The following is an 11,948-nucleotide window of genomic DNA, read 5'->3' on the forward strand; positions in this document are numbered from 1 at the left end:
CAATAGAAGAAGGCGAGATGTTTACTGGTAGGTCAGGAGGTATTTGGACAATAGAAGTAGGCGAGATGTTTACTGGTAGGTCAGGAGGTATTTGGACAATAGAAGAAGGCGGGATGTTTACTGGTAGGTCAGGAAGTATTTGGACTATAGAAGTAGGCGTGATGTTTACTGGTAGGTCAGGAGGTATTTGGACAATAGAAGAAGGCTGGATGTTTACTGGTTGATCTTTGTGGTTGCAGTATGACGAGATTAGAATTTTTCAACACATACAGAGTTTTTAAATTTCACGTTTTATTATAAATAATCCACTTCACGGTCTTTGTTGTGAATGTCATGTGCAGCAGTTTGAGCACAGTCTAAATGAAACAATCTTTTTTCAACAAAATGTCATTAATCTACGATGTATCAAACCAATGTATTGTTACGACAGCGGAAGTCATGTGACGCTAGTAACACATCATGAGCTTCTAGAAAATTCATGTCCGTTCCTGAAGCCTCGAGTGTTTACTAGATGTGCGGTATTCTTGTATATAAAACCAGTAAGAAGTGACGGCAATAATGGAATTGAATTATAGACAGAAATAGAGACGGACAACCGAGTCAAGCGCGTGAATCGTTCGTTGTGAATTATAGCGTTTGTTTAAGTTATAGCGTGACTGTGGAAATTAAGTGAATTTCAAAGTTGTATTGAGAAAGAATAAACTAGTTTTATTTAAGAAAGGACTTGTATCATGTGAGTGTCAACAACACCAATGCCTCTGGATATTTCTCTAAAAAGTCATCAGGAGCTTTTAGGTAGGACTATCTTTTTTTTGTTGTTGTTCTAATCCTTTATTGTGCTCTTTTATATTTTTTTAATAATTATACATGACTAATTGTGAAGATGCATCTTAGTTGATTTTTCTCAGCATTAAAGTTTCATTGCAACATGATACAAAAACTGTATTAAAGTTCAACTTGCACAACTGATTTCTTAAGCCTACATAAGAATACAACTGTCACTTAAAAACCAAGTTCAGTGTTCCCTCTAGGCTGCGTGGCTGCACAACATCCAGTCAAGAGCTGCACACTTAATTATTCCAGTGATGAGGAGTCTCAACACATTGATGGCCTAAAGCTCAAAGCAGCCTGACGATCCAATAGATGATCTAAAAAACACCCGTGTCCCTGAAAAAAACTGGTAGCAAACATCTGCACATTGTCTTGAAACTGGTGCACATGAAAAAATTCATTCTGCACATTGATTGAAAACAATTAAAGGAAACATTGATTATATTACAGTAAGAGACAAGTCATAACAATATGTATTGTTCTGCTGGATAAAATGTTGTTGAATACTCTGACAAAGAGATAGAAATATTGTTTCCTTACAAATTTTCAAACAGACTACTTCTTTCTTATAACAAAACTACACAGAATCGTTAATGATACAAAACTACACCCAGAAATCGGTCACGACTGTGGCTGGGTTTTGTAATCTTAAGTACAGCTGTGCTTTCCTCAAAATTTTTCTAAATATATATAGCAGATAGATAGCCTTATTAATAAATACATTTTTCCTCCACACACACACAATAAATTCCAACCAGTTGTTTTTTTGCTATATGTATTTCAAGCAAAAGTACCCGTCCCCAGTGACAGGAAAAGATTAAGTCAATCTATTAATTAAATTATTTCATGGACTTTAAGAAAGGATAATTATGTTGCACTCTCTGTTTCACTCAGAGTCAAAGCTCTGAGCTACTTATACCACCAACCGTGAAAAGTAATTGCTGAGTTTCAGTCATGCTAAGAGCTGCTCAACAATAACATACGATAAATCTACATTTTAATTCTTTAAGCTACATCACATTTTGAATTCCTAACTATTTAGTGTAGAATATCCTGCTTGTGAAACAAATTTTGATGACATTAACATTATTCATGCCTGTTCTCCCATCATTTCAAAAATGAATGCTGAGCTTCGCTTGCGTGTGCAGCTTTTCAAACGGGAGACAGACGAACGCTCGGACAGACACTACGATTCACAATATATATATAAGATAGCTAAATATATGGTATTTTACCAATTATTTTCAGTAACGTTAGGTTCAACAATATTATTATGACATGTCGTGCACCATTGTTTAATATAAACCTGTACACTTATTTAAGAATAAGTTCAGCTTAGTTTAAACACAGAAGTCATGTTGGGCTGATGAATGTGAAACAGAAGAAAATTAAAGTTAGTCGTGTATAATAATTTAAATATATCAAAACATTCTCCAGGATTCTCTATGAATACTCAACTAATATCGTTTTTGTTTTTATAAGTAGTTATTTTATTTCTTGTTGGAATGACAAATCTGGTTTTAGCCCATTCATTATGGCCGAGACGTATATATCTCCCAGTGCACTGAGAAATAAACGTCTGAGCTGCAGTGAAAGGATTAAAGATATATCTGCAACATGAAAACATTTTGACTTTTACTAGTTTTATAAACGCCTGACTTTTCAGGAATGTGAGTCTGTTAATGGTATGTTAATTTTGGTGTTGCATGAACTTGTATACTGCAGTAGCAATTGTTTAGACAACATTATTAACTGACAAGCTAATTTTCTGTTGAGTTCTGCACATAATGTACGTAAATATATGTGACACAACATTATTAACTGACAAGCTAATTTTCTGTTGAGTTCTGCACATAATGTACGTAAATATATGTGACAACATTATTAATTGACAAGCTAATTTTCTGTTGAGTTCTGCACATAATGTACGTAAATATATGTGACACAACATTATTGATTGACAAGCTAATTTTCTGTTGAGTTCTGCACATAATGTATGTAATCATATGTGACACAACATTATTAATTGACAAGCTAATTTTCTGTTGAGTTCTGCACATAATGTATGTAAATATATGTGACACAAATTACTTGATTTTTATAGTTTTGTTTTTTAATATACTTCAAAACCAGACTAATAGTTGGGAAGTCTGAGTGTTCAAATCTTTGAAAACTATAAAATGCTCTTGTTTTTTCAAGACTTCATCTTATTTCAATTTTTATGTAAGTGGTTTCCTAGATTGATTTTAGAGTTGTGTGTGTGTTTATAAACATAAAGTATTCCTACATTAAAGCCTAAAATCTCGGTTTTTTAGGTCAGGGTTCAGCATTATGGAGCTACTGGACGTTCCATGTGGGGTATATAATATCATACCTTGCACTTTTCATCCTGGACAGAAGGGACCTTTTTTTCTGACTGTTCAGGCTTCCTGCCAGATTAAGATATCTCGTTTGAGGTAACCCTTACTCAAGACATTACCCAAACTTGTACAGATCTTCTGCTTTAGTTACCAGGAATACTGAGTTTTAAATTTGTTACCATGATATAATGAGTGTTTTACACAAATCAACATAGTACATTATTACACCATTTAGATGACTCTGAACTGGTGCTGATTCTGAACTCCTTCGCAGTTAATTCAGACTTGGAGAGAGGCTTTATGGATGAATATAATGTAGCATTGATATCCCATATGGACATGTAATGTGGCATGATATCACAGACAGGTATATAATGTGGACAACATCCTAATTTAGTGTGTATACTGGGAAGATACCCCATTTGGGAGTATAACATGGTGTTCACTAGGGGGTGAAATTCTTGCTGGTTATATAGCATATTATGACACACAAGTTGTGTGTCAAATTGTGTGTCATATAACATGAAATAGCACATCTGTTAATTACATAATTAGATTTAATAAAACCTTTTCCGTAGAGTTATAAAATCGTTGATAAAAGTTTCCAAAATACAGTTCTTGGTACATGTGTTGTTCAAACTGTATGAATGATAACAGAAATATTATCACAGTTTTTACATAAGTAACAAAACTCTTAAAACAATTCTGTGTATGTCATAAAATATCACGATAAGAGAATTTATTCAGTTGTTATTATTTATAGTAGAAACAAAAGTGTATATATTTAATAACTCCTCACAAAATTATAAAAGGAATTGTTATGTATTAAGGCTTAACACTTCAGCTTTAAGATAATCTGATTATTCTTCTACCATCATCAAATCATGAATTGTGGCAAAATAACAAACATGAAGACCAGCCTGTCATTCAATTTACCAGTTTAAACTTGAATAATTAGAAAGGTTTTGGGGAACTCCATTCCTCATCAGTAACCCTCGGGGCATGTTGAAAACAAAAAGAAGACTGGATGGAAAACTCGGACATTTTCGCATGTGATTTCCGCCTTAGACACAAATCATTCATTAAACTTGGAAAGATGAAAATACATTTGAGAGTCACGTAGTTGTAATTTTCTTTAAACATTGTTCATTTCCACACCTAGCTTTGTGTAGTATATCTTGTTGCCATGGTAACTGAACTACTGAATGTAGTAGTTGATAAAGCCTATAATTTACCCTACTATTATGTTTTGGGTCCATTTAACCCGACAGGGTTTTCCATAACGTTATATCTTTGAGGTTAATTTCTAATATCTAACACAAAAGAGTAAAAGCTATGAAAAAGAAAATTCTTTTTTACTTCAGGACTGTTTCCTTTTGTTTGAAGTTTCATCCGGACCAAAACATAAGAGGATTGGAAAAGATATGTACACACACATGTATACATTACTGTGATTGTTATTGATGAAACCTAGTCGAATTGACGGCAACTGCCTGTTGTAGAAACACAAGTAGACGAAAGGCGGAAGACACTCGAAATGTCGTCCTCTACACTTGTGTTTCTACAACAGGCAGTTGTCGTCCATTCAATTAGGCTTCATCGTGAATACTCGGCCTAAACAATGTGTCGGAGAATGATTGTTTTTATTAATAGTTTGAAATGTTGCACTGTATCGATATTGATGGTAAGATAATACTGGTGGTCGGCTACATCCTGGTGGTAACATAGTGTAAATAATTAACAATTAATAATAAAATGTTTTAAAAATATTATTATGTTGATATCAAGTTTTAAAGGCTATTATGCTATATTGGTGTGAAAATAATTCTGTTGGTAGGTTACATCCTGGTGGTAGTAAAGTGTACAAAATTAATAGTGAATAATAAAATGTTTTAAAAAATATTATTATGTTGATATCAAGTTTTAAAGGCTATTATGCTATATTGGTGTGAAAATAATTCTGTTGGTAGGTTACATCCTGGTGGTAGTAAAGTGTACAAAATTAATAGTGAATAACAAAGTGTTTAGAAAACTATTAATATGTTGACATAGTTAAAAATGTAAAGCCTGTGAGTTTAAATATCAACTATTGTATGTGAGAGAGGCAGAAATAAAGAAAAATGAAACGGTTTTCTGATTAAAAGAACAGTAGAAGTGTCAGTGGGTTAAAACAGTGAATTTGTACATAATTGTCTTTCTGGATTTTTATTTACTGAGTGATTTTGGATTTTCTCTTAACAAATAAATTAGTTGTACTGTAAAAGGTACATTAATGTTATAAGACACAACTTAAAAGAAAGTATAGGAGACAGTTGTTAACAGTGGAGTAATTATGTCAGATGTTCAACTGTCAAGTTAACAGTTAAGTAATTAAGACTGGTAGTGTCAGATATAAAAAGGACTGGGTTTAAATTTTTTTTATTTTATTTCTTTTAATCGTTTTCATTTAGTTTTGAGGATGGAACAGCCGAGATGGACCAATAGGTCCCATGTTGTCCCAGATATTTTGTTATGTTATCCAACTCCATAGACTTAAATTTTAAGCCATAGGAGAGCAATTGTCCCATGTGGAGAGTCATTATTAATAATAAAAAAACGACCCCTTAGATAAACTGGAAATGTGTTACTAGTACGTGCACAATTATTGTTTTTTAAAACTAAGTTGAGATGTATATTTTATATAACTAGTAGTTGGGGCAGCGGTAAGTTACAGACTTACAACGCTAAAATCCGGGATTCTATTCCTCCCGCCGTGGACACAGTAGATGTCCCAACGTGGCTTTGTTCTAAAAAAAAAAAAACCTCCCCGGAAAAATTTCTAGCTATGCCAGTGTTCTTGATATCAATACTAGATATAGCCTACCGTGAATAAACAGATTTCACGCTCAAAACAAATAATACTGAGTATTTCCATCTCCTTGTGTTAACACTAGTGCCCTCGTTGAAACTGTGATCCATTGTACTGCTTGCAACTCTAAACTTTTGTGCACTGTTATTTAGCTGGATTATTTTATGATAGTCAAATTCTTATACAAACGGCTTTTTTTATTATTCAATTAGCTTTTTGAGTGCTTAATAAAACTTGAAATTACCAAATATACCAAGATTATATCTATTTAAATATATGTGTATTTTAGTAATCGTGTGTTTATATTAACGTATATAAATTAAGACTTCGTATCTTACGTCAGTACAGGACGTGTTTGTCATCCTAACAGTGTTTCTGTATGTAAGACGACCGTGCGCCATGATTATTGCTTCCATTTCAATTCAAACTTCTTTCGATTGGATATAGTTTATTTACTAAAATCCCCCAACCCACCCCGGTAGGTCAGTGGTATATTTACGGACCTATACCGCTAATGTCTGGGGTTCGATTTCCCATCGTGAATAGAGCGCATTCTGTAGATAAACTCGTGAGCTCTAGTAAATCTCAAAATGTGGGGCCATACTTTGGTCTTCCAAATGTTCTGCGGAGAAGTATATATATATAGAGGAAAGAATATAATTGTCAGTCAAACTCGTCCTTTCAAAGTTAACGACAAAAACCCTCGCAGGCTTTAAATATATTGTATTATTCTTATAATCCAACGAACGAAAGTTAGAGCTTATTCAAAATAAAATGATATTAATATAATGCCTTCTTTTGTGGGGTGTGTGTAACGGTTCTTTCATCCTTTTTATTGACTCTACGTTTTTTTTAACTTCTTATTTAATTTGCTTTCCCATTATTTTTCATGCTTTTCACATTCACTTTTCTATATAATTCTATTCACTATTTTGATTTGAATAATCTATACAAATAATACGCTTATTAGTGTGTGTTACGGAAATGACGTTTTTGCGCATGCGTATTTAGATATAAGGTGCGCGCGCATTATTACGACAGACAAAAACTGAGTATTATTATAATATACCCGCAAGAAATTTGCAACGGTAGTTCTTTAAATACAGGATTTCTAGAATAATACAAAACAGTTATAATCGTAAATGCCAAAATCTTGTCATACTATAATTCTGCTGTCGGTACGCCTTATAACATGCGCAGTAAGAAGTTTACCCAGAAAAACAGTGCAAGCGCTTTTCTGCACCACAGAGCTGGAAGGCTAAACAAACAAGTCACTACAACTGTTCTACGCATGTAGAAATAAGAAAAAAGGTGGATGTTAATATTCTTCATTAACAATTTCGTACAATAACATTATAAGGTCTGACGTTAGGTCCTAGAATAACGTTATAAGTTTATTTATAGATAGTATTAAGTACAATATAGTTTAGTCCTAACTAATGTAATGTAGAAAACGTACATGATAGTGTTATCTCTTTATTGACCTTGGGCCTAACATTAGTTAAGGATTTATAAAGTACGACCTAAATACAAGCGCACTTGCATTTCGTTTATATTTTTCTACAAATATTGTATTTAATAAAATACTGTTGCAATAAAGATACAAATTTGACAGCAAACGTTTTGCGGGTCTCTGATAGTAGGTTATAACTATTTAGTAATTTAATAATGCAGTAGAGTTTTCACTATTTTGTTATATTATTTACAACATTAACATGGTCTGAATCATTTTCTTAATATTTAAATTCTTTGTTTAACGTTTTCAACCAATCACTTCACTGACCTATTTTCTTATTTCATCCTGATATAAGTCTCCTTAAGTTTACAGACTTAACAACACTAAAATCCGACGAACAGAACTAAATACATACCATTACTTTGAAATATGTGCATTGTTTTTAGGCTATATTTCACTTAAGGTATTACATGTATCCGTGAAGTTAACGCACAACAGCGCCCTCCTTCGTATAATTATGCAAACTATGTAATTTTATATATATATACAGTCCTCAGGCGGCAACAGATTAGCTGTCCAATCATTGGAGAAAGTTAATTGGTAATAACTAAAAAAAACATTTAGTAATTAGCTAATACGAGATCGTACAGACTACTTACCATAATGACCGATATTCGATCGTCACAATCTTAATATCTAATACCATAGTTTGTTAAATACGGCGTTTAGAGGATTTTTTTTTTTATGTGGAGGGTGGGCAGAAAAAATTAACACTTTTATGTCGGTAGGAGTCACAATGTAGATAATCTAAACATCTTCCAAGACTACATCTCAGATGGGGAGGGGCCGAGCTCTTCAATGGAGGGTCCTTCTTGCCATTCTAGTGGACACGCCCCTGTCCACAACGTCTTACGTCGTTATTGCTAAAGGTATTCCGCTAACTAAATAAATCAATAACATTTATTAATTTCATGAATAGGACTTATTCTGAATAAATAAGGCTTATGTACGTTTTAGGTATTATGAAATTAATGTTTGTTTGACTGTTGTTAAACATAAAACTAAACAATGGGCTATCTGTGCTTTTCCCGCCAGGGATATTGAAACCAGATTTTTAGCGTCGTAACCCTGTAAACTTACCACTGAGCCAATCGGAGGCATAAAAGTAGTGACTAGAAAATTCGAAAGTAATTTTTACTTTCAGTATTGAATATCTGAAGATACTTTGTTACCGAGAGTGGTTATATTTTCATGGTTCACGACTGTTGCCTGGGGGTGCCTTATAATAGTGATGGACAAACCCCTCTATTCAATTAGAGTTGACAGTGGCTGCTTCTGACAAGTTGTCTTCGCTCTAGTCCATTACTTTAAAATTAGGGACAGCTGTTCCCTGATAGCCGTTGTCTTCCCTCTAATCCATCACTTTAAAATTAGGAACAACTGTTCTCTGGTAGCCGTTTGTGTAACTTCGAAGGACATTTTGGAACAAACACAAACAAACGAAATAATTGGGCTCTCCTTTTTTATGTCAATAATTGGCACATAAGTAACATACACGATCTTGTTTTAGTAGCAGTAAAGTATCTAAAAAGATTTTCTCAAATTGATAATAATTTATTTCTAGCCTGCGATGTTAACTGAAAAGTATTCTTATCTTCTATTAGTGGAGTACAGATTTTGAAACTTTTGCGAATATAGGTTGAAACACTTAAACATTACCGACGTATTTAGGATTTCATACATTAAACGAATCACAAATATTTAACCAACAATACCAATTACTAAAACTTATACGTAAAATTTCCAAACGGTGATGGGCTGCCTTGTAACAATGGGCACTCCTCGTTCTCGGCCCCCAAATACGTACATGCAAAGTTCCCAATTATTTTGTTCAACTTTTGACCTTCCCGGACTTCCGGTTATTGACCACTTTTTGTGAGGTGATTTTTGTTGTCTTTCCCTCTTTCTGACCTCGCGAGGTGAGGTCTTAGACTTCTGCTGTCCAATCTCGCTTAGCATTGTGGTTTTGGAGTAGAGTGGATACCCTACAACATCTTTACGTTGGGAAGCTCTATCCCAAGAGTGAGATCGACTTTTACCAGAAGCTATCAAGTTTCGGTTGAAAGTTTGATCAGACAAAGGATTTTCGATCAAATTGAGCATTTTAAGTTCAAAAGGAAACTCGTGGCTCCGAAATGACCGTTTTTTGGGACCGGTAGAGTTTAGACACCCGGCAAACTCTCGATGGTCTCGATAAATTTCCTTTCCAACTGCCTCTTCTTCTGTAATAGAGTGGTAGCCAGAACTATGGGACGCAGAATGAGGAAAACTTTGACTTTCAACGTTCGGAGTACACAGCTGAGATGGCAGGTCCGACAACGTCGCGCACGACGTATAACCGCTGGATTTTGGCCTGTCCGACTCCAACTGGTCAGGATTTTCAAAGTCAATTAGAAGACCACCGGCAGGATCTAATCTGCCCCGTTTCTGGTCAACGTCACTGATAAGACTAGCGTCGCTATTTTCCTCTTCCACATCTCGAACTGTAGAAAGTGGTCCCCCGTAGATAAGCCGTGAAGTGCGTGTTGATGTATTTTGACTACCTTGGTCTCCCTGAGTAAACTTAGCGAAAAATAAATTTTGTGGAGAGCTTGCCTCTTGGGTAGAGATGCTGGAATCCCCACTTGTCATCTTTTCATTACTTGTCCAACAGAACTGATACACACTTTGTGAGGCTTTTAACCGTCTTACAGATCGGTAATCTGGACTGCTACCCACTACCTCATCAGAAACCGCGCTCTGATCAGGGAAAGTCTGAGCTACTGATCGGGGTTCGAGCTTGTGTTGGGGAGTGGACGACTCACTATCAGACTCGAGGACGGCATCCGAGCTATGGGATTTCTGGATGGACTGGCGAGCTAGAGGCCTCTGCTGTGGAGGCGGCGTTTCTTCTACTAAGCGTTCTAATTCGTCACGAACATTGTCCCCCTGGTGGTGTAGAATGTTATAATTTCCGCTAGATATACTTCTTATAAGACGGCTGGTCTGAAACTTCTCCCTCAAAGACCTAAAGATATTAACAAAAAGATATTAGAGATACAGAAAGAAAATGCTTGGAAGACGAAGAGAGAGAACGACTCCCATCTGAGCTGGATTTTTACAGTTTCATCCATGTTATCACTAGCTTTGCTATTACTAAAATATCTAACAACACGTGTAATATCTTTTGTATTAGTTTATTTCAACAAATATGTTTGTTTTTAATTTTGACGCTCATACTTCATGCTGTGTTGTAGCGTACAGAGTGCATAATACTTCTCGTGATTCATGACATGCGCACGTTTTATTGACGTCACGACAGTACAAATTGCAATGTGACGTCATTTTAGTGTTTACTGATTGATTGACAGGCAACACAATACTGTGCAGTGGTGCGTGTGGTTAGAATAGGCCCCCTTTCGGGGAAATAAAAACAACAGAATATTGCGAAGGTGATAAAGAAATTTGATTTTTGGAAATAAATCGTATTAAAATATTTAGTTTTTTTATTTATTTTCTTGCCGAGGTTCGAAATAAATGTTCTTTTTCAAATCAGAAACAGACTTGTTTGTTAATGACAAATATTTTGAAGTCCGTACAAAGCTTCTCGAGTGCTATCTGCACTAGCCGTTCCTAATTTAGGAGTGATTGACTAGAGGGTGGGCAGCTAATCAACATTTTCCACCGCCAACTCTTAGGCTGCTCTTTTATCAACAAATAGTGAGCCTAACCTTCACATTGTAACGCCCCCATGGCTGAAAGGGCGAACATGTTCGGTGACGGGGTTCCCAACTTTCGACCCACTCACTGATCGCGAGTCAAACGCCCTAACCACCAAGTCTCAACTCCTGCAGGATGCTCTAAAGTAATACAATACTCGAGATACAAACACGGGATTTAACCAATATAATAAAGCCAATATGACGTAGCTAAAGAATTAAAAAAAAAAGACAAGCTATTGCTTAAAATAGAAATATGGTTAAGAAAAGATATATACAGCATATATAAATACTGTTACGTCTCTGTTCGTTTGTTAAGTTTCCGTAAAAATTCTTTCCGAAGAAACTTTAGGTTACTACGTCAAACCCTACAGCATACTGCCTACATATAAAATAGATACATGTTCGTTCTGTTACTACGTCAAACCCTACAGCATACTGCCTGCATATAAAATAGATACATGTTCGTTCTGTTACTACGTCTAACCCTACAGCATACTGCCTGCATATAAAATAGATACATGTTCGTTCTGTTACTACGTCAAACCCTACAGCATACTGCCTACATATAAAATAGATACATGTTCGTTCTGTTACTACGTCAAACCCTACAGCATACTGCCTACATATAAAATAGATACACGTTCGTTCTGTTACTACGTCAAACCCTACAGCATACTGCCTACATATAAAAT

General features: G+C 35.0%; 2 protein-coding genes across 2 annotated transcripts in view; one reads left to right on the plus strand and one right to left on the minus strand.

Moving 5' to 3' along the window:
• The window catches only part of LOC106476314 (calpain-7-like), a 12,075-nt gene extending 7,404 nt beyond the window's left edge, over positions 1–4,671 (plus strand). Inside the window, exons 6-7 of the mRNA XM_022380221.1 lie at positions 733–795; positions 3,147–4,671. Coding sequence (XP_022235929.1) covers positions 733–795; positions 3,147–3,291 — 208 coding nt within the window. The 3' untranslated portion in view covers positions 3,292–4,671. The remainder of the gene's footprint in view (positions 1–732; positions 796–3,146) is intronic.
• A 4,329-nt stretch (positions 4,672–9,000) lies between these two features.
• LOC111083599 lies at positions 9,001–10,606 on the minus strand. Its single transcript, XM_022380220.1, has one exon. It carries the CDS (start codon positions 10,184–10,186, stop codon positions 9,284–9,286), a length of 903 nt encoding a protein of 300 aa, XP_022235928.1. The 5' UTR covers positions 10,187–10,606; the 3' UTR covers positions 9,001–9,283.
• Between the last annotated feature and the right edge of the window lie 1,342 nt (positions 10,607–11,948).

The sequence above is a fragment of the Limulus polyphemus genome, unplaced genomic scaffold (assembly GCF_000517525.1).
Source record: "Limulus polyphemus unplaced genomic scaffold, Limulus_polyphemus-2.1.2 Scaffold10254, whole genome shotgun sequence".
NCBI lineage: Eukaryota > Metazoa > Arthropoda > Merostomata > Xiphosura > Limulidae > Limulus > Limulus polyphemus.

Bases quoted from the DNA above. Each gene is read 5' to 3' on its own strand.
- LOC111083599 (XM_022380220.1), bottom strand. From the start codon at position 10,186: ATGACAAGTGGGGATTCCAGCATCTCTACCCAAGAGGCAAGCTCTCCA.